The 22,932-nt window shown below is 37.5% G+C and overlaps 2 protein-coding genes across 7 annotated transcripts in view; one reads left to right on the top strand and one right to left on the bottom strand.

Moving 5' to 3' along the window:
• ZNF790 (zinc finger protein 790) overlaps nucleotides 1-10,265 on the top strand; it is a 31,132-nt gene extending 20,867 nt beyond the window's left edge. For 4 of the 6 annotated variants that reach the window (XM_042920084.1, XM_042920082.1, XM_042920085.1 and 1 more), the window contains exon 5: nucleotides 4,365-6,831. In XM_042920084.1, coding sequence (XP_042776018.1) covers nucleotides 4,365-6,022 — 1,658 coding nt within the window. In that variant the 3' untranslated portion in view covers nucleotides 6,023-6,831. Of the gene's footprint in view, nucleotides 1-4,364; nucleotides 6,832-9,136; nucleotides 9,463-10,118 lie in introns of those variants that run through there. The other 2 variants (XM_042920087.1, XM_042920086.1) reach the window with 2 other exon arrangements.
• LOC122208712 (zinc finger protein 345) overlaps nucleotides 1-22,932 on the bottom strand; it is a 100,073-nt gene that overhangs the window by 50,058 nt on the left and 27,083 nt on the right. The gene's annotated exons all lie outside the window — the stretch shown is intronic.

The raw sequence follows: 22,932 nt of genomic DNA on the forward strand, positions 1-22,932 counted from the left end.
TGGCCAGAAGAATATTTATCTTTATTTTCTTTAAGACTTTAGTTTTATTTTGGTCCTAAAATTTTTGCTTTACAACTTAAGATAAAACTGAAAAATAATAAGCTGCATATATTTGAAATCTGCAGTTTGGTCTGTTCTGACATTATGTTATGTACATGAAATAATCACCATAATCAAGAAAAATATACTTCAGTTATTGCCAGATTTTCCTTGCGCCCCTTTGCCATTCATTCCCCTTTCTACTCCCATCTTTGCGAGATCACTACCTGCTTTTTGTAACTAGATTAGTTTATATGCTCTAGAGTGTTACATAAATTGCTATACAATGTATGCTTTCTTCCTTTTTGCTAGCCTTGTGTCTTTTGCTAGCATGATTTTGAAATTCATCTGTGTGGTTGCATGTATCAATAGCTTATTTGTTATTTCTCTGTAGTGTTCCATGTATGGCTATACTTTATTCATTCATTCACCTGTTCATGAAATTTGTTCTGAAAATTCTCAGCCATTATCTTTTCAAATATTGCTACTTCTCCCATTCTTCCTCTCTTCTCCCTTTAAGGTTCCATTTACATTTACATTTAATCTTCTAACTGAATCTGTCATAATGCTTCTGTTAGGACTTTTCCAACCTTTTTCTCTTGGAGTTTTTCTTTTGACTTGTATTGGTTTCTTTTTCTTTCTTTTTTTTTTTTTTAACTTGTATTGGTTTCTTGTTCTCTGCTAAAATGATTAATTTTGTTTTTAGCTTTTTGAGCATAGTTACTTTTAAACCCTGTCTCATAACTCCAATATCTAGAGTGCTTTTAGGTGTATTTCTACTATTGTTTCTGTGGTCTGTTTACATTCATATTGTCTGGTTACTTATTTAATTTTGTGCCAGACAGTGTTTTCAAAATGGTAAAACTAATGCCCAGGGTACCTTCCTTTATAGAGGATTTCTATTTGCTTCTCTCAAGTACCTGAAGGCATTAACATTTTGGTTGCTATCTTAATCCATCACCCTCCTTAGATAGTTTGAAACTGAACTATAGTTCCTGTGTAGGTCTGCCTCTGTTTTACTCAAGTTTCTTATTTCTAGCCTTTCAGTTATAACAGCATGAGGAATGCAGACAGACCCTGGATACTAATCTCTGCCACCTTAGCCCTGAGATGTCATAAATTCTATCAGTCTCTAAGCCAAATGCTAGTGCCAATACAATCTGAATAGTAAAAATTGGCTGAGCCTTTTCAGTATATCAAATAATGTCATAATATTTTCTTATTTTGTTCATCTAAAATATTTTACCAGTAAGTTTGACAACACATAGAGATTTGGTTAGAGATGTTTGTTTTCTTGTATAAGTTTTAAAGTTTTTTTGCCATTGATGTCTTTAATTTACTGATAGTTTTTGTTTGTATATAGTATAAAGAAGAGTTATAATTTTTTCCCCACACAGTTATAGTGAAACACCACTTGTGGAATAATCTTCTTCCTTCTGTCATAATCTTAAGTTTCTGCGTTGTTTCTGAGTCCTTGATTGTCTTCCACTGGGTTATATATAGAGATACTATTTGACCAGAAATATGTAAAAATTCTTGACACGGCTGAGAACCTACTCATGGGTGGTTTTTTTTTTCTTTTTAATATAAATTAGAAGTGATTCTAGTAGGCACTATTTTATTTTTTCCAGCTATGTTCACTTGTTTAGTTCAGGCTCAGGATAAGCAGCAAGTTAGGTTTCACCAAGAAGAGATGTATAAAGAGTCATAATTAAGGACCTGGAATGTAAATGGAAGTGAGAAAAATCGGAGGGTGATACAGAGTAAAAATGTAGTAGGATCATTATTTCTAACTTTCATGTTTGTGCTGTGTTTGGGGTGTCCCATAGCTTGTTTATTAAATTAAGAATATGCAGATCGTGACCTGCTTAATGAGGAGGCACAAGCCACCCACACAGGGTTGGCAGGTAGCTCCCTCAGCATCCAAGCTTCTACTTTGGAGAAGTGAAAATGCTGGAGTCATTGTGATTGAAGGCACAGGTTTAATACATTTACACAAGGGAAGTTAAATCACAAGATTTATTACTTATGAATTGTAGAAATTCAAATTGGGGCAGGGGCACACAGTGAGCTGTGGGAAGGACAGTCCTCCATCCCAGGTCATGAGCAAGTGGGAGATAAGAAAGCAGAGTAGCAAGCACCTTACTTAGAAGGTAGCTGGGGTCGAGGTCAGTAAACTTTTTGTGGGCTCAACGCTATGTGGCTATTTTTAAAGTGACTGGGAAAAACCACGCAAGAACTCATGGTGGGAATCCTAAGCTCAGATCTTTATCTAAATGCTGAGGTTCTGGGTGTGGGCAGGGTTGTCATACTGTAAGATGCGTAGGCAGCATCTCAAAGTAACTTTTCTCATCACATTCTATTTAATCTGAGGAATTTATTTTAATGTCTTTGATTTATATTCATTTGATATTTCATTTATCTTAAATGCCTTGCCTGTAATAATTAGCACAGTAATAATAATCATTTTCTAGTAGTTGTTTATGTGTGAGATACTGTTAAACCATTTCCAGTCCCCTCCGTTTTTCTTCTCTAATCGTTAATCATCATCATCATCGTCATCATCATCATCATCATCATGTACTACTTGTGTGGTGCTTTTTCTGTGTTAGGCACTTTATAAAAATAGTATGTTTTCCCAACCCTCTCAATAAATCTCTTTAAAAAAATATATTAATGTCCCTATTTATCATATGGAAAAATAAGAGCTCAGTGAAGCTCAGTAATTTTCTCATAACCTAAAGATGGTGTTAGTGAACAGAACTGAGCCTGAAACTGTGGTCTGTCCTTTTTCCACTACAATACACTACTACTTATACATGTAACTGAACTGCCTCTCAACTTCTTCAGTCACTGCTAGAGTACTTGCTCAGTTCTCACCTCTCTCCTCCCAAGAAAAATTTGTAGCATAAGCACATGACAATTTCATCAAATCCTAGCACATATCAAAAATGAGTCACACAGGGGTCCTACTTATTCTTAGCTCATGCCAGACTCCTTGCCCTTGACAAAACTTCTCAAAGTATTTTCCTTTTTGAACTATTACCCATAATTATGTCCTTTAACCTAAATGCAACATACCTGTGTTACTGAGTTCCTGCTCTTCTGTTAACTCTAGACCAGACAACTTCCCACATATAAGACTGATACTCTTATTTCCCAACATTACTGTTTTTAAGCTCGGAATTATGTAAGATATTCATTGTAGTATCTTGCATAGTATTTGAAATTTGTAAATATTTTGTGAAATATTTTCAGTGGCCTTGGATAGAAGGGAAAGGAAGAGAAGACCTGTTGGAAGGGCCTGAAAGCATAAAGCAGAATGGTTGAGCAATACTATAAACTCAAGAATAAAGAAAACAAAAGCACCTTGGTTGAAGTCATGTGACAAAAAGATGGCTTGGTTTTATACAGTGGAGGAAATGAGCAGGGTGAAGTCTTTAAGTGTGCAAAGGCAAATTGAAGCATAATTAAGTAGCTGTAATTACATTTCTGCATATTTGTCTTTGAGTTAGTTTAGATATGCTCTTGTTTCATCCTATTTGTACAGAAAGTAATATGGAAGCAGGATATTCAGTAAACATGGAAGGGATTAGACAGTGCAATGTGTTATGTTGTTCTCACATGACTAAATGATCCCAGTTGTGCTTCCTGGTACCTGGTTTTTGTAATATTATCCTTTATTCATCCTAAATTCCCCCTACTCAACTTTTTTTGTTTGTTTTATAGTGTATTTTTTACAGAATTATTTTTTTAATGCCTGACATATGCTGAGGGTTGATTTATCATACTGAGTGAAACAGTTTTATCTTTACATTGGCTTTCCATGATTGGGTGGTACCCGATAATTATTTTCTTAAATTGAATTGCTCAGGTGAATTTGACCAAAACAAAGGTTTTGGGTTTCATTTTGTTTTGTTTTGTTTTTTTCCTTGAGAGAGAAAGTAGGGGAAGGACAGAGGGGGAGAGAATCTTAAGCAGGTTCCACCCCCATCATGGAGCCCAATGCAGGACTCAGTCTCACAACCATGAGATCATGACCTGAGCTGAAATCAAAAGTTGGACGCTCAACCGAATGAACCACCCAGGTGCCCCTAAAACAAAGCTTTTATATATCGAAACACCCACCTCAACTTTTATTAGTTCTCTTAAATTTCTATTTATTTTCCACCTTTTTTTCATATCACCCAGAATTTGAGAATTTCTTAAGCCATTCACTTCTTGTGTGCTTTATGTATTTTAAGATTTACTTCTTATATCTACATTGGAGGTTTTATTTCTTTTTGAACAGTAAAACAGTAGGAATTTACCTTCTTATCTTTCAGACATGCCGTTCAGATGTCAAACCAAGGAGTTATCACAAAAAAGTGTTACTTTTGAGAGAGAATTATCTCAATTGGAAATCTGTAAAAAACACAACCTTGAATATTCATGTTTTAGGGCTGACTGGGAAAGCAAAGGTCAGTTTGAAACACAACAGGAAAATCAGGAAGAATGTTTAAAGCAAGTTATACTCATCGATGAAAAAATGTCCACTTTTAACCATCACACAGCTCACAGACATGATACAGGAAAGAAACTGAATGAATTTAAAGAGAGTGCGAAAGCCTTTTGTTCTGGCTCGGACTGTGATCAACATCAATTAATTCACACTGGTGAGAGATTTTGTGAAGATAAAGAATATGAGAAGACCTTTCTTTCTGATTCAGAACTTACTCAATATCAGACAGTACACTCTGCCAAGAAAACATATGAATGTAAAGAATGTGGGAAGGCTTTTAGTTTGCGTTCAAGTCTTACTGGTCACAGGAGGATTCATACTGGTGAAAAACCTTTTAAATGTAAGGAATGTGGGAAGTCCTTTAGATTTCACTCACAACTTAGTGTTCATAAGCGTATTCATACTGGTGAGAAATCTTATGAATGTAAACAATGTGGGAAAGCCTTTAGTTGTGGCTCAGATCTTACACGACATCAGAGAATTCATACCGGTGAAAAACCTTATGAATGTAATGAATGTAGAAAGGCCTTTAGTCAGCGATCACATCTTACTAAACATCAGAGAATTCACACTGGTGAAAAACCTTATGAATGTAAGCAGTGTGGAAAAGCGTTTACTCGTGGTTCACACCTAACTCAACATCAGAGAACTCATACTAGTGAGAAATCTCATGAATGTAAGGAATGTGGAAAAGCCTTTATTCGTGGTTCAAATCTTGCTCAACATCAGAATGTTCATGTTGGTAGGAAACCCTATGAATGTGAGAAATGTGGAAAAGCCTATATCTGGAGTTCGCACCTTGCTAGACATCAACGAATTCATAATGGTAGGAAACCTTATGAATGTAAGCAATGTGGGAAGACATTTATTTGGGCCTCCTATCTTGCTCAACATGAGAAAATTCATAATGAGAGGAAACTCTATGAATGTAAGGAATGTAGAAAGACCTTTCGTCATGGCTCAGAGTTTAATCGGCATCAAAAAATTCATACTGGTGAAAGAAACTATGAATGTAAGCAATGTGGAAAGACCTTTTTTCGTGGTTCAGAACTTAATCGACATCAGAAAATCCACACTGGAAAGAGACCATATGAATGTGAAGAATGTGGAAAAGCCTTTCTCTGGGGTTCACAACTTACTCGACATCAGAGAATACATACTGGTGAGGAACCTTATGTATGTAAAGAATGTGGGAAATCTTTTATCTGGGGTTCACAGCTTACACGACATAAGAAAATTCATACTGATACAGAATCATATGAATGTAAAGAAAGTAGCCAGATCTTTAGTCCCCATCCATATTTTACTGAACAGAAAATTCACAATGGTGAGAATCTCTATCAATGGAAAGACTATAGGAACACCTTTAGTCAGGACTCAGACTTTGCTCAACACCAGGATATTTACACTTTTGAGAAATCTTATGAATGTAAAAATTTTGAGACATTTTCTCCAAGCTCTCATCTTATTTCACTTTTGTGAGGTCTTAGAATATAAAAATATAGGAAGTCTTTATTCATAACTCCTTAATTGATGTCAGTTAATTCCTTCTTTTGAGGAACTCACAAGTATAAGTAATATTGGAAGAACATTTGACAGAGCACACAACACACTAAATAGCAGAGAATTCATAATGCAATCTATATTAATATAGGAAAGCATTTACTGATTGGTTTTCCATTTGGAATATCAGGGTAAAACCCTATGAAAAAGATGACACTGTGATTCTCTTGAATCATTCTTAAAAGCATTCTCCACATCATCGATACTACTCTGCATAGAATTTAAATCTAACTCACATAGGGAAACCTTCCATTCCTATTAAATTTTGTTATAGTTCCACAAAATTATACCAAAGGTGAATTTCTGTTACATAATCTTGGAAAGCCTTGAGCTGTGTCATGCAGTTTATTTGACATGTCTTAGTTTCAACACCTCTTATCTTTGTATTTTTTGGAAAGTAACTTGAATCTGTGTTTCCTTATTTGATTACAAGGGTTAAATGAGTTTGATGACTTCAATGACTTAATAACCATCATTAATATTAGTGTTAGACAACTTCTATGAGAGGAAGACCTTAACAATATAATGAATGTAGACAAATATGCCATCTATATGTGTGTCTTATTGAACAGCAGGATGCTAATTCTGAAGAAAAACCAGTCAAACGGAAGGGAAGAAAGCCTTGACTCAGTATTAAATTCATTTGCTGCATAAAAAAATTCATACTATAAAGAAAGCCTTATTGTTTTGTTTTTTTTTTTAATTTTTTTTTCAACATTTTTTATTTATTTTTGGGACAGAGAGAGACAGAGCATGAACGGGGGAGGGGCAGAGAGAGAGGGAGACAGAATCGGAAACAGGCTCCAGGCTCCGAGCCATCAGCACAGAGCCTGACGCGGGGCTCGAACTCACAGACCGCAAGATCGTGACCTGGCTGAAGTCAGACGCTTAGCCGACTGCGCCACCCAGGCGCCCCAGAAAGCCTTATTGTTTTAATGAAAGTGGAGTTGTTGAATGCTCACCAGTGGTTTTTTTTTTTTTTTTTTTTTTTTGGTTTTGTTTTTAAAGGCATTTAGAAATGATTTGTCCCTAACAGATTTCTAAAGCCAAATGTCATATCCATTTTATCACCACAATGACAATTTATTTTTTTTTAAGTTTATTTATTTCGAGAGAGAAAGCATGAGCAGGGTAGGGGCAGAGAGAGAGAGAGAGAGAGAGAGAGAATCTCAAGCAGGCTCCCCACTGTCAGCAAGAGCCCAATGTGGGGCTCAATCTCATGAACTGTGAGATCATGACCTGAGCGAAAATCAAGAGTCAGATGCTTAACTGACTAAGCCACCCAGGTGCCCCTGAAATTTAGAAATTAGAAAATAGCCAAATGAATTCTGATCTCTTGGAAATTTAACACTACATTTATAAATTATCAAAGTAACGAGCAAATCAAAAGTGAAATTACAGGCTTATTTAGATGTGAATGATAACAAAACTCCTATATGTCAAATCCTATGAACATGACCATGGCAGCTCTCGATGGAAATTACTCTTATGTATGTAACAAAGAAAATTGAGGGAAGTTTACTTCTTGTCACCACTGTATTTCCAGCACTTATAACAGTGCCTGTCATATTGTAGAGTCCAAGTATTTGTCAAATTAAATAATGATTACTTAACAAGCTAAAGTAAGAGCTAATGCCCCAATGGGCATTTGAATTGATAGAAATGTGTTTTTTTCTTAATTTTTTTTTATGTTTATTTATTTTGAGAGAGTGTGTGTGAGCAGGGGAGGGGCAGAGAGAGTAGGAGAGAGAAAGAATCCCGAGCAGTCTCTGCACTGCCAGAGCAGAGCCTAAGGTGGGGCTTAAACTGACGAACCATGAGATCATGTCCTGAGCCAAGATCAAGAGTCGGATGTTTAACCGACTGAGCCACCCAGGTGCCTCTGAATTGATGGAAAGCTTTATTTAACGAAAATAAAGAAAAATTCATGGAATAAATAACAATACAGAAGGTTTTTTATTTTAGGTCAAAATGTTTCTTGGTAGCAATGCCTTAACATTATCATAAGAAAGGAGAACTGTGGTACATGTTTTAGAGGGTATTTTTAATGGCAATATAAAGAGATATAAACCTTACTAGAAACAAATTTTAAATAGAATATAGTTTGTTTTCTAGGAAAATAAATTACTAAATTTCAAGAGTAACTAAAAGGGGCCAAAAAATTTAACAGTTAGAAAAAAATAATCTTTATAACTCATGTAGGAGTACAGGCTGCTCCCTGAAGAAACAAAATCCTATGGAAAAATTGCTAGCAGATGCTAAAAGACTCACGTAATTCTGATAACAAAATTAGATGTGGAGTAGCCCCTGAACAACAAATTCCAGAAGAATTTTACTCATGAACATACGTGACAAAAACTAATACAGGGGCACCTGGGTGGCTCAGTCAGTTAAGCATCTGTCTTTGGCTCAGGTCATGATCTCACAGTTCATAAGTTAAAGCCCCACATCAAGCTCTGTGCAGAAAGTGCGATGCCTGTTTGGGATTCTCTTCCCCCTGTCTTTCTGCCTCTCCCCCACTTGTGCTCACTCCCTCTTTCTCTCTAAAAACAAAAACAAAAAACTAATACAATAGTCAAATGATGTTTACCCAGAATGTTTAAACTCTGACCTGGATAGGTGATAATTCTGTAGTTTATGCATAACAGCAAGGTGTATCATTGATGAAGATGTACTTTACCAGTTCAGCACTTAATTTGTTCTAAGGGTATTTTCTTGATACCTTTTAGTATTACATAAGTTAAAGAATATTGAGTTTATGTACATGTATGTAGCACATAATTCAGTTCTTTAACAGTAGTTAAACAGTATTAGGGAACATACTTCCCTCTGAAATTATTGTCTTCTGTGGAATTTCTCAACTCATGTGGGGAAAGTGAAATTTTTTTGTTATATTACTTTATTGTAATAAACGAGCCATTTTCATTCATGCTGACTATTTTTGTTAAGGTGATGATTACACTGAGAAATGTAACAGCTTTCTGGACGTCCATATACAGATAACTATGGCCATTCCTTTTTCTTTTGGCCTAGACTTCTGTGTTGAGTTTAGTATCAGTGTGCATATCTGGTGCTCTTGTCTCCTTCATTGTGAATTCCTGGATCTCCTTGAATGCCTGAGGTACGTGTTTCTTGAACCCCTTTCCATTGGTATGTTTGTGAATTTTGATAATGTCTTCTCTAGTCTACCATAGAGATAACAGAAATTCTTTAGTCATTCCCTAACCACCTTTCTTTGCAGGAACCATTCTGCTAGATTTATTTTGGGAAAGAATTTTTTAATCATTAGTATTAGCACAATTGGATGAAATTTATGGGAAAAAAATCAGTTTCCTCTCTGACAGTGTAAAGTAGGATGAATTCCCAATAAATCCAGATATCTAAATGTAAAAACTAAAAATAAAACAGAAAGAAACTTTACAAATACTACATGGGTGAATTTCTTTATAACCCTGGAATGGAGATATTAAGAAGTATGACTCAAAAATCCAAGTAGAAATAAAGAAAAAAGTAAATAATTTTTATAGGACTCCATGTTAAAGATAAAGGACAATGAAAAATTGGAGATATTTGCAAGTATATCACAGACTAATATCCTTAAAGATTCTAAAATTTGAGATGAGAATGCAAGTTACACTACATTGAGATACCACTTCATCCCTACCAGATGCACAGAAATCCTAAAGGGTATTAATATGCTCTATTGTCAAGACTGAAAAAACAAGAACTCTGAAATTGCTGATGAAAATGAAAAAATATAGTACAGTCCATATAGGAGGGAATTAAGCAATGTCCAGGTGTAGTCTCATGCATTTACCATAAGACCAGCACCCTTATTTCTATCCCAAAGATACACTCATAAAATTACAAAATATGGTATACACTAAGGAATTTTTTAAAAACATGATTTGTAAATGCAGCAAATTGGAAACAACCTAGATGTCCAGCAATAGACTGGGTGAATTAACTATCATATGAATGTACAGTGGAGTATTGTGCATCTGTGTTTTTCTAGGGAGTGATCTTCAGAGTATCTTAAATGAAAAAGAGGTAAGTGCAGAATATGTTTATTATACTAATATTTGTGAAAGAAGAGGGGGATACTATATATACCTGTACTTTAAAAAAATCTCGGGGTGCCTGGGTGGCTCAGTAGATTAAGTGTCCGACTTCAGCTCAGGTCATGATCTCATGGTTCATGAGTTTGAGCCCCACATCAGACTCTGTGCTGACAGCTCAGAGCCTGGAGCCTGCTTCAGATTCTGTGTCTCCCTCTCTCTTTGCCCCTCCCCTGTTCACAGTCTGTCTCTGTCTCTCAAAAATAAATAAACATTGAGAAAAAAAAAAAAAAAGGAATCTCAAGATGAAACAACAGGGGAGGGCAAGGATGAAAGGTTTATCTTTGGTTATACCTTGTTTTTTGTTTTGACTTTGGATCCATGTAGATATTTTACATATCAGCTTTTATTTTAAAAATTAAGTCAAAAAGGAAAATAAACCTGTATCAAAACCAGTGGATTTGATTCTACATCATGTTCTGGTATAACAACATAAAGAATAATAATTTCAAACGGTGTTAAAATATTTTGACTTACCATTAGGAGAATATCTCAAAGATATTCTGTATCTCAAGCACAAAGAGAAATATAAAGAAATCTAAACTGCCTTTATTAGTCTTTTGTTAGTGGTAATATTGGTATTATTTTTCTACCTAAGGGGTTTATTTATTTTTTTTAAGTAGGCTCTATGCCCTATGTGGGGCTTGAACTCATGATCCTGAGATTGAGAGTTGCATGCTCTACCAACTTAATCAGCCAGGCACCCCTACTAAGGGGTTTAAAAACATTAGTGACCTAGAAGCTATGAGTTGCCCATGTATCCAGACTGTAGTTTTCAAATTCCATTTTCTATAAAAAGAAAAAGTTCTCCTTAGAGAAATGGCATAAGACAGGTCAACAGTAGAAAATGTATATATAATTATCATAAAATGTCTTATTGTACCTAAAAGCAATAAAGCTATCAAAGACTACAGGATCATTAACCTAAAGGAACTGACCAAAGATAGGATCAGTTAAGCATCAGAAACTATTGCAATGGGTTGAAACTGTGTAGGTAAAACTGCCTAAATTCAAAATGAAAAAAAAAAGGGCGGGGGGGGGGGGCTTTATGGAGTTTGCCAGAGTACTAGCATATTCTGAAATTTTGGTAAGGAACAGAACAGAATTTTGGTAAGGAACCAAATTTCTTTTGGTAAGGAACAGAACCAAGTATTTATCATGATTTTTCTGTACAAGCTGTAATCAAATAGTTGGCAAGAGGAGGTTCAGAAATGACAGACTTAGAAAGTTACATTTGGCATCATTTAATAAAATAATGGAATTGGCAACAATTCATAATAAATGGGTTATTGGGAATTTCAGAAGATAACAATAAGGTTGACAACACTTTAGTTGGCCAATCTTAACACTAAATTGGAACACCATGGTATTAATATGCCTCGTGTGATGCCATAGGAAGTAGGAAGTACTACCTAAGTTATATTTCCCAACACTGAATCTTAATCTAATTTAACCTCCAGATCTAATTACCAATTTATAGGAAATAAAATGAATTTAAAAACTTGTGAGTGGTATATGAAGGTCACAAATTGGCCAAATCAGAATGTGGAAAATTCTATGGGACAAATTGCCAAGTTTCTTCAGTAAATGAGTGGCATGGTAAGGAGGGAGAAAAATGAACTGCCTTAGTTCAAAAGAGACTTAAAGGTAACTTATCAACCAGATTCAAAGTGTGGAACATTCTTGAGTCCAGACTTGGAACAAATAACTGAACAGATATTTTGAGGAAATCATGAAAAATTGAACATGGATTGGGTATTAGATACTAATTAATTTTGTTAATTTGGTTGGATGTGGTAAAGAGACTGCATATGTCCTGGTGCACATGCCTGGGGTGGGAGGGGGAGGGGAGCCAACCCCGGGCTTGGTAGCATTCTCAGGGGTGTGCTTTGAGAAAGCCCCCTCCCTTGAGCACTGTGGGAAGAAGGTTTATTGCCCCTGCAAAGACAAAAGACCCTGAAGGCGCCAGCCAGAGGCCCTTTGTCAACTGAGCAGAGTGCTATTTCAGAACTGGGTGTCCACATGGAGCAGGATCCTTTAAGACATTGGGTTTTGGATCCCAGTCGAGCACTGGGGAGTCAGGGGAGACTGTAGAGCAGGGCAAATCGGCCACTGAAGTCTGTGCTGCTCTGTCAGGGCAGCATAAACAGTGTGGTTTGGGACACCTGGTAGGAGGAGAGATTGGGGTGTCGCCATTTTCCTCCACATCACTAACACAGTGGGGCTTCAGGGAGCAGCACAGCCACCTCCAGTGGAGGTGGGACCCACTTACACCAAACGTTGCCCTTCCGAGGCCAGGAACTGCTTATTTACCAGGGTGAGATTGACACTCACTGAACTAGTTCGTCCCTCCTCCAGACCAGCACAACCACTGTTTCCAAGGCACCAACAGACAACTGTCCTGCAGTTTTGTATGTTAGTCTGTTTTTTTTTTCTTTTTAAATTATTATTATTATTATTACTTCTTCTCTTTTCCCTGCATTACCTTTCTACTCTCCTTCCCCCCGACCCCCACCTTGGAATCAGCCTTATAGTTTCTGATTTGATTTTTGGTCAATACTTATATATTTTTCCTTTTTTTTTTTTTTTTTTTAATTTCTGTTCTGGTTGTTTAATCCGGCATTTTTACTCTATCCTTTTTTTACCTTTTCTGTATCTCCTTTATTTTCCTCTCTGTCTTTCTGGATTAAGCCCAATAGTTTCTTTGATTCTCTCTGCCTGGTCTTTTTTCCCTCCCCTATCATTTTGCTCTTTGTTTAGGGTAAGGTTTCTTCCCCCCCCCCCCCCAACTCCTCCTATTTTCCAGGGTTACCTCAGTGAACAAATCAAAGCACACCTGGTGGACAGTCCAATCCACCACTATGAGTAGTTAGATAAAGCAGCCAAGACACAATAATAGAGTGCATGTAACACACTCCAAAAACACCTCCTAAAGTGCCAGGCCCTGAACAGTGTATGACCCCCCCCCCCTTTTTTTTTTTAAAGATTTAAAAAAAATTTTTTTTTAACATTTATTTATTTTTGAGAGAGAGAGCATGAACAGGGGAGGGTCAGAGAAAGAGGGAGACACAGAATCGGAAGCAGGCTGCAGGCTCTGAGCTGTCAGCACAGAGCCCAACACGGGGCTCGAACCCATGGACAGCGAGATCATGACCTGAGCCGAAGTCGGACGCTTAACCGACTGAGCCACCCAGGCGCCCCACTCCTTTTTAATATAGTAGTACTTGCAGGTGCAGGACACATGACAAGCTATTAGAAGATGTAAAGGACAGAAAACTAGCCAAAATGATGCAACAGAAGAATTATCCTCGAAGGGAATCCCAGGAAGAAATGACAGCCAGAGAATTGCTCAGAACAGATATAAACAATATATCTGATCAGGAATTTAGAATAATAGTCATAAGACAAATAGCCGGGCTTGAAAAATAGCATAGAAGACAGCAGAGAATCTGCAGAGATTAAGGACCTAAGAAATAGTCACAGTGAACTAAGAAATGCTGTAAATGAGCTGCAAAATAAGCTAGATGCAATAACAGCAAAGATAGGTGAAATAGAAGATAAAGTATGGAAAATGATGAAGCTGAGAAAAGTAGAGAAAGGAAGTTACTAGATCATGAGGGAACAATTACAGACCTAAGTGATTCAATGAAATAATATCGATATCATAGGAGTTCCAGAAGGGGGAAGAGAGAAGGGGGAAGAAGATTTATTTGAACAAATTATAGCGAGATGTTCCCTAATCTGGGGTAGGAAACAGGCATCCAAGTCCAGGAGGCACAGAGAACTCCCAGATCAACAAAAATAAGTCAACACCATGACATATCGTAGTGAAACTGGCAAAATACAAAGATAAAATTCTGAAAGCAGCTAGGGACAAATGGCCCTTAACATACAAGAGTAGACACATAAGGGTAGTAGCAGATCTGTCCACTGAAATTTGTCAGGGCAGAAGGGAGTGGCAAGAAATATTCAATGTGCTGAATAGGGAAAATATGCAGCCAAGAATCCTATATCCAGCAAGGCTGTCATTTAGAGTAGAAGGAAAGATAAATGTTTTTCCCAGACAAAAACTAAAGGAGTTCATAAGCCAGCCCTGCAGGAAATCTTAAGGGGGTCTGTGTGAATGGAAAGCAGAAAAGACTACAAAGGACCAGAGACATCACCACAAGCGTGAAACCTACAGATAACACAATGACACTAAATCCTTATCTTTTAATAATCTGAATGTAAATGGACTAAATGCCCCAATCAAAAGACATGGGATATCAGAATGAATAAAAAACCAAGATCCATCTATATGCTGCCCACATGAGACCCATTTTAGACCTGAGGACACTGGCAGATTGAAAGTGAAGGGATAGAGAACCATCTATCATGCTATGGGATGTAAAAAGAAAGCCAGAGTAGCCATACTTCTATCAGACAAACTAGATTTTAACCAAAGACTGTAACAAAAGATGAAGAAGGTCATTATAATTGAGGGGTCTATCCATCAAGAAGCGCTAACAATTATAAATGTTTATGCCCCAACTTGGAAGCACCCAAATATATATATCAGTTAATCACGAACATAAATAAATGTATAGATAACAATATTGTGATTGTAGGGGACTTTAATACTCCACTTATAACAATGGACAGATCATCTAGGCAGAAAATCAGTAAAGAAACAATAGCTCTGAATGACACATTGGACCAGATGGGCTTAACAGATATATTCAGATCTTTTCATCCAAAAGCAGCAGAATGCACATTCTTCTCAAGTGCACATGGGACATTCTCAAAATGGGTCACAAAACAGACCTCAACAAATATAAAAGGATTGAAATCATGCCATGCACCTATTTTCAGATCACAACGCTATGAAACTTGAAATCAACCACAAAAATAAATTTGGAAAGCCTCTAAATACATGGAGGTTAAAGAATATCCTAAGGAATGAATGGGTCAACCAGGAAATTAAGGAAGAACTTTAAAAGCATATGGAAGCAAATGAAAATGAAAACATAACAGTCCAAACCTTTTGGGATGCAGCAAAGGCAGTCCTAAGGTGAAAATACAGTGTGATCCAGGCTTATCTCAAGAAACAAGAAAAATCCCAAATACAGAATCTAACCTTACAGCTAAAGCAATTAGAAACAGAGCAGGAAAGAAGCCTCAAAACCAGCAGAAGAAAAGAAATAAAGATTAGAGCAGAAATAATACAAAATAATAATTTAAAAAAGAACAGAACAGTTCAGTGAGTCTAAGATCTGATTTTTTGAAAGGATAAACAAAATTGGTAAACCCTTAGCCAGACTTCTCAAAAAGAAAAGAGAGAACCCAAAGAGATACAATCACAAATGAAAGAGATCACAATACCACAGAAATACAAACAATTATTATAGAAAACTATGAAAAATTATATGCCAACAAACTGGATAATCTGGAAGAAATGGAAAAATTCCTAGATACCCATCCACTACAAAAACTCAAATGGGAAGAAATAGAAAACTTGAACAGACCCATAAGCAGTGAAGAAACTGAAGCAGTTATTTTAAAATCTCCCAACAAATAAGAGTCTTGGACCAGATGGCTTCCAAGGGAATTTTATCAGACATTTAAATCAGAAAGAGTTAATTCCTATTCTTCTCAAGCTGTTCCAAAAATAGAATGGAAGGAAGGCTTCCGGACTCATTCTATGAAGCCAGCATCACCTTGATTCCCAAACCAGACAAAGACCCCACTAAAAAGGAAAATTACAGGCCAGTATCTCTGATGAACATGGATGTGAGAAATCTCAACAAGACACTAGTAAATTGAATTCAACAGTATATTAAAAGAATTATTCACCATGATCAAGTGGGATTCATTCCTGGGTTGCAGGGCTGGTTCAATATCTGCAAATCAATCAACGTGATACATCACATTAATGGAAAAAAAGATAAGAACCATATGATCTTGTCAATAGATGTGGAAAAAGATTTTGACAAAATACAACATCTTTTCTTAATAAAAACCCTCAATAAAGTCGGAATAGAAGGAACATACCTTAACATCATAAAAGCCATATATGAAAGGCCCATAGCTAATATCACCCTCAATCGGAAAAACTTTCCCCCTGAGATCAGGAACACAACAGAGATGTCAACTCTCACCACTGTCGTTTAACATAGTGTTGGAAGTCCTAGCCTCAGCAATCAGACAACAAAACAAAATAAAAGGCATCCAAATCGACAAAGAAGAAGTCAAACTTTTACTTTGATACTCTACATGGAAAACCTGAAAGACTCCCCCCAAAAAACCTGCTAGAGCTGATACATGAATTCAGCTCTGAGCCTGGAGCCTGCTTTGGATTTTGTGTGTCTCTCTCTCTGCACCTCCCCCACTCACACTCTGTTGCTCTCTCAAAAATAAATAAACATTAAAAATTAAAAATATATATATATATTACACAGAAAGAATTGGAATCATACTGTGTTCTTTGACTGCAAAGGAATTAAACTAGAAATTGTTTAGCAGAAAGATAACATGAAACTAAACAATACACTTTAACTCTTGGGTCAAAGAGGAAATCTCAAGGGATGTTTTTTAAAAAGGTTACACTGAATGAAAATGAAAATAGAACATAGGAAAACTTGTAGAATACAATTAAATCGGAATTTACAGAAAAATTTATAGTACTAAATGCTCATCAAAAATGGGGTAAAGTTCTCAAAAAAAAAAAAAATACCGCTCAAATTCCTTCCATAAGAAACTAGAAAAAGAGGAAAACAATGCAAAGTGAACAGAAGGAAGGAAATAAAGAGCTTAAAATCAATGAAATTGTAAACAAAAACAATACAGAAAAATAAACCAAAATCTCATCTTTTGAAAAGATCAATGAAACTGATAAACTTCTAGCAAGATTGTCATCAGAAATGTAAGAGAATATTAGTAAAAATCCAGCAAACAATGATAGGATAATAAGGGAGCATTATGAGCAATTCTACTCACAGAAACTCAACAACTTAGAAGAAATGGACCATTTCTTATAAACCATGAACTAACTAATGCATCCAAGATTAAATAAATAATATGAATAGTAAAGTACAACTACTTAAGTTAAATTCATAGTTTGTTTCTAATTTTGAAATAGCTTTATTGAGATATAATTTACATTCCACATACTTTACCCTTTTAAAATTTATTATGTAATAATTTTTGGTAGGTTACATTACCAACTTTTTACAAGTTGTAAAATATATACAACATAGGATTGCCATTTTCACCATTTTTAAATGTACAATTCAGCAACATTAGTTATATCACATTGTTGTGCAACTATCACTGCTATCTATTTCTAACCTTTTCGTCACCTCAAACAGAAACTGTAACCATTAGGCAATAACTCCTAATAACTTCTAATCTACTTTCTATGAAAATCTATTAATTTGCCTATTCTTGATATTTCATATAAGTGGAAACATACAATACTTGTTCTTTTGTGTCTGGCTTATTTTACTTAATGTAATGTTTTCAACACTAATCCATGTTGTAGCATGTGCAAGAATTTCATTTCTTTTTGTGCCTGAATATTATTCCATTGTGCATATATACCACATTTTGTTTATTCTGTTGATGGATACTTGAGTTGTTTCTACATTTTGGCTATTATGTATAATGCTGCAATAAACATTTGTGTACAAGTATCTATTCAAGTCATTGCTTTCAATTCCTTTAATACCTGAGTGGGATTGTTGGGTCATATGGAAATTCTATATTTAGCTTTTGAGGAACCACCAAGTTATTTTTATAGGAACCGCACAATTTCTAGCAATATCTGAGCGTCCCAGTTGTTCCATATCCTCATCAACAGTTGTTATTTTTTAATTTTTAAAATAGGGATCCTAGGGGGCCCCTAAAAGCCTCCAACTTCAGCTCAGGTCGTGAGATTGAGTTTTGAGTTCATGAGTTCTAGCCCTGCATTGAGCTCTCTGCTGTCAGCACAGAGCCTGCTTTGGATTCTCTGTCTCCCATTCTTTCTGCCCTTTCCCCCCACCCCCTCAAAAATAAATAAAAACATTTAAAAATAAATTTAAAATAGGCATCCTAGTAGGTGTTTAGTGTATTTTTCATTTCAGTTATTGTACTTTTAAGTTCCACAACTTCTTTCAGCTTTTTCAGCATATTTAGGACAGTTGATTTTGTTTCTTCATTCATCTGGTGATGGACATTTGGGATGTTGGCTCAGGTGCATATATCCTTATGATTGTTATGTCTTCTTGATGGATTAGCCCTTTTTGATGATACAGTGTACCTCTTTGTCTCTGGTAATTTTGTCTTAATGCCTGTTTGATCTGATAGTATAGCCACTCCATTTCTGTTATGATTGCAGTTCGCATGGTGTATCTTTTTCTGTCCTTTTGTTTTGAAATTTGATATTTGAATCTAAAACGTATATCCAGTATATAGTTGAATCATATTTTTAAATTCTCTGCCAATCTCCACCTTTGCCTGGGGACCTGTATATACTCTTTCTCACCTCCAGGAAGAAGTAGGCAGCCTCTTATTTTTGCTCACTCAGTCTGTGCTGAGCTGGGAATGGGGGTTGTGGCATCTATCAGTTGAAACCATTGGTTCTGTTTTCCCAAAGGTGGATAGACTGTGCCAGACCTCTCAGAGCTGTAAGACTAAGTCAAATGCCAAGTCGTTGGATGGCCCTAGCAACACTGGAGTGTTGGACACACAGATCAACTCTTTTCTTCCCCATGGGAAAGCTGAGGGCTGAGGGCTTGCTTTGTGTTGAATAGAGGTAAGGATTAATGGTATCTACCAGCCCAACCCACCATCTCTGTTATCTACCCAGTGGCTAGATTTTACTGCACCTGTCAGAACTCCACAACTGGCAAGACCTAAGTCAGTTTTCTGGGAGCTCCCAGGAAATTTAAGGTACAGAATGTGAAAAATATGCCCCCCCCCCACCAGGTGAAGCTGGTAGCCAGGAGTCTCTCACTGATATGATGTTGTACCATGTGCCTGGACTGTGGCAGAAGGGTGTCCCATATCTCCCTATGGGTTTTGATGAGTCTGGCTTTGCATTCTCCCTAGGTGCAGAGGCTTTCACTCAGTTTTTGGATTTCTCACAAAGGGAATTTCTCCATGAATTGCTGTATCAGTGTGTTTGTCAGAGGAGAGAGGGCCTAGGACATCCAATTCTACCATCTTGCTGACATCTCATTTACACAGAACCTGCTTTAATTTGTCCACAGGTCATTGAGGCTCTTTTCTTTCAGTCTTTTTCTCTCTGTGCTTCATTTTTCCAAACATATTTTCAAGTTCACTGAATTTTTCCTTCCTCTATGTTTAATCTCCAATAAAATTTTCTTCTCAGATATTTTTCTTTTATAGAAGTTCCATCTGTATCCTCTGTATCTGTCCTCATTATGTTGTGGATTTTAAAAAATTCTTAACCAGAGGCACCTGGGTGGCTCGGTCAGTTAAGCATTTGACTTTGGCTCAGGTCATGTTCTTGTGGTTCATGGGTTTGAGACCTGCACTGGGCTCTGTGCTGACAGCTCAGAGCCTGGAGCCTGCTTCAGATTCTGTGTCTCCCTCTCTCTACCCCTCCCCCATTTGTGCTCTGTCTCTCTTTCAAAAATAAACATTAAAAAAAATTAAAAATTCTTAAACATATTAAGCATAATAGCTTCTTTAGTAATTTTGTACTGATACCATTTCCCCTGCCATTTTATTTGGCCAACCAATTGATTTTTTTCTGGTTTTGTGTCACGTGGTGGGGGGCTTCTTTATACAGATGATGAACATTACGCAATTTACATTGTTGAATGTGGCTATTGTTCCATTTCTTTCAGAGGGTGAAGCTTTGCTCTGTAGGCAGCTAGGTTACTTGCTTGATTCTTTTAAAACTTTAAAAAAGCAGTTTAGGACAAGTCTAAAGTGCTTTAGAGATGGTTGACCTCTGTTCCTTATGTGTGACTCTTCTGGGCTATCTACTAAATGGTATGGGTGATCATCAGGGTCAGAATTAGAAACATCTCTGCCCTGTGTCAGCTCTGGGCATTTTACAACTTGCAGCTCTCTGATTACACTTTGCTCAGACTTGTAGAATCACAACCTACACATGTACTACTTAATGTTAGGAACGACTGAAGAGGACCCTTTCACACATTTCTGAAATTCTCTGCACAGCTTCCTTCTCTCTGGAACTGCTCTCCAACTTCCAGGAACATCAGTCTCTTTGATCTCAATCTTCTCAACATAGACCAGCATGCTCAGTTTGGGATAAACCTTTTTCATTATCTAGAATGTATCTCCAGGTAGGAAGTTGGTGTGATCATACTGCTCACTTAATTTGTATCTTTCTTGTTCAGGATCACAGATGCTGTTTAAACCTGTTATTCCATCATGGCTCCTTTTGGCTTTATTTTTTGTTCCTGGTGATGGTATAGGGAATAAGCACTCTCATACGTTAATGATGAGAATGTAAACTGTTTCTTTTTTTTTTTTTTTAATTTTTTTTTTTTAACGTTTATTTATTTTTGAGACAGAGAGAGACAGAGCATGAACGGGGGAGGGTCAGAGAGAGGGAGACACAGAATCTGAAACAGGCTCCAGGCTCTGAGTCGTCAGCACAGAGCCCGACGCGGGGCTCAAACTCACGGACCGCGAGATCATGACCTGAGCTGAAGTCGGCCGCTTAACCAACTGAGCCACCCAGGCGCCCCTGTAAACTGTTTCAAAACAGCATAATCTATTAAAACAAATGTAAAATGTATACATATTTTGACTCAGCAGTCTAATCTGTAGGAATATATTCTGTAGAAATAAAAACACAAATATGCAAGAATAAGCATATAAAGACATTTATTGCCTGGTTTGCAGCAACAAAGAAATAACCTGAATATTCAATCTGTAGAAAATAGGGAGGCTATATCATGGCATTGCTGTTACCATGTTTCTGTTTTGTTCTGTAGGCATTTTTAAAAAGACAAAAGCAAGTGTACAAGAGACACAGCAACCAAATGTAATGAGCAGATGTCTTTTAAATCCTGACTGAAATAACCCAACTATAATCACTAATATCTCAAAAATTACTAGATATTAATTAAGTCCTTATCTGTTCAAGATACATACCGAAATATGTAGAGGGGAGATGATAAAATATACTGGTTTGGGTACAATAGGGAAGATGGCGGCGTAGGAGGACGCTGGGCTCACTGCGACCTCCTGATCACTTAGATTCCACCCACACCTGCCTAAATAACCCAGAAAACCGCCAGAAGACTAGCTTGGCTCTCCGGAGCCAAACGTAGACAAGAGGCCCACAGAAGAGGGTAGGAAGGGCGGAGAGGCGGTGCATGCTACATGGACTGGCAGGAGGGAACCAGGGCAGAGGGGCAGCCTGCCGGCAAAGCAAAGCCCCCGAGTCTGGCTTGCAAAAGCAGAGGGGCCGGACGGAGTATATTTTGACAGCAAGCAGGACTTAATATCTGGGAGGTTATAAGTTAACACCTCTGCTCAGAGAGTGGGAGGGCTGGAGGACAACGCGAGGGAGAGTTGTTGAGCCCCGGATGACAGAGCACAACTTGGCAGGGAACAAAGGCGCTCACCAGCGCCATCTCCCTCGCCCATCCCCCAGCCAAAATCCCAAAGGGAACCAGTTCCTGTCAGGGAACTTGCGTGCACCTGCAAACACCCAATGCTGTGTTTCTACAGATCCATCCCTCTGGCGGTGGGTCTGACTCCCTCCGGTGCCACAGGGCCCCTCCTGAAGTGGATCACCCAAGGATAAGCGAGCTGAGCCTGCTCCTCCTGCCCCTGTGCACCTTGCCGATCCACCCCAGCTAATATGCCAGATCCCCAGCACCACAAGCCTGGCAGTGTGCAAGTAGCCCAGATGGGCCACGCCACCCCACAGTGAGTCCCGCCTATAGGAGAGGGGAAGAGAAGGTACACACCAGTCCGACTGTGGCCCCAGCAGTGGGCTGGGGGCAGACATCAGGTCTGACTGCGGCCCCGCCCACCAACGCAAGTTATTCAAGACAGCACAGGGGAAGTGCCCCGCAGTTCCACACCACTCCAGGGACTATCCAAAATGACGAAACGGAAGAATTCCCCTCAAAAGAATCTCCAGGAAATAGCGACAGCTAACGAACTGATCAAAAACGATTTAAACAATATAACAGAAAGTGCATTTAGAATAATAGTCATAAAATTAATCGCTGGGCTTGAAAACAGTATAGAGAACAGCAGAGAATCTATTGCTACAGAGATCAAGGGACTAAGGAACAGCCAGGAGGAGCTAAAAAATGCTATCAATGAGCTGCAAAATAAAATGGAGTCGACCACAGCTCGGATTGAAGAGGCAGAGGAGAGAATAGGTGAACTAGAAGATAAAATTATGGAAAAAGAAGAAGCTGAGAAAAAGATAAAAAAAATCCAGGAGTATGAGGGGAATATTAGAGAACTAAGTGATACACTAAAAAGAAATAATCTACGCATAATTGGTATCCCAGAGGAGGAAGAGAGAGGGAAAGGTGCTGAAGGGGTACTTGAAGAAATTATAGCTGAGAACTTCCCTGAACTGGGGAAGGTAAAAGGCATTGAAATCCAAGAGGCACAGAGAACTCCCTTCAGACGTAACTTGAATCCATCATCTGCACGACATATCATAGTGAAACTGGCAAAATACAAGGATAAAGAGAAAATTCTGAAAGCAGCTAGGGGTAA

Source organism: Panthera leo, chromosome E2, assembly GCF_018350215.1.
Source record: "Panthera leo isolate Ple1 chromosome E2, P.leo_Ple1_pat1.1, whole genome shotgun sequence".
NCBI lineage: Eukaryota > Metazoa > Chordata > Mammalia > Carnivora > Felidae > Panthera > Panthera leo.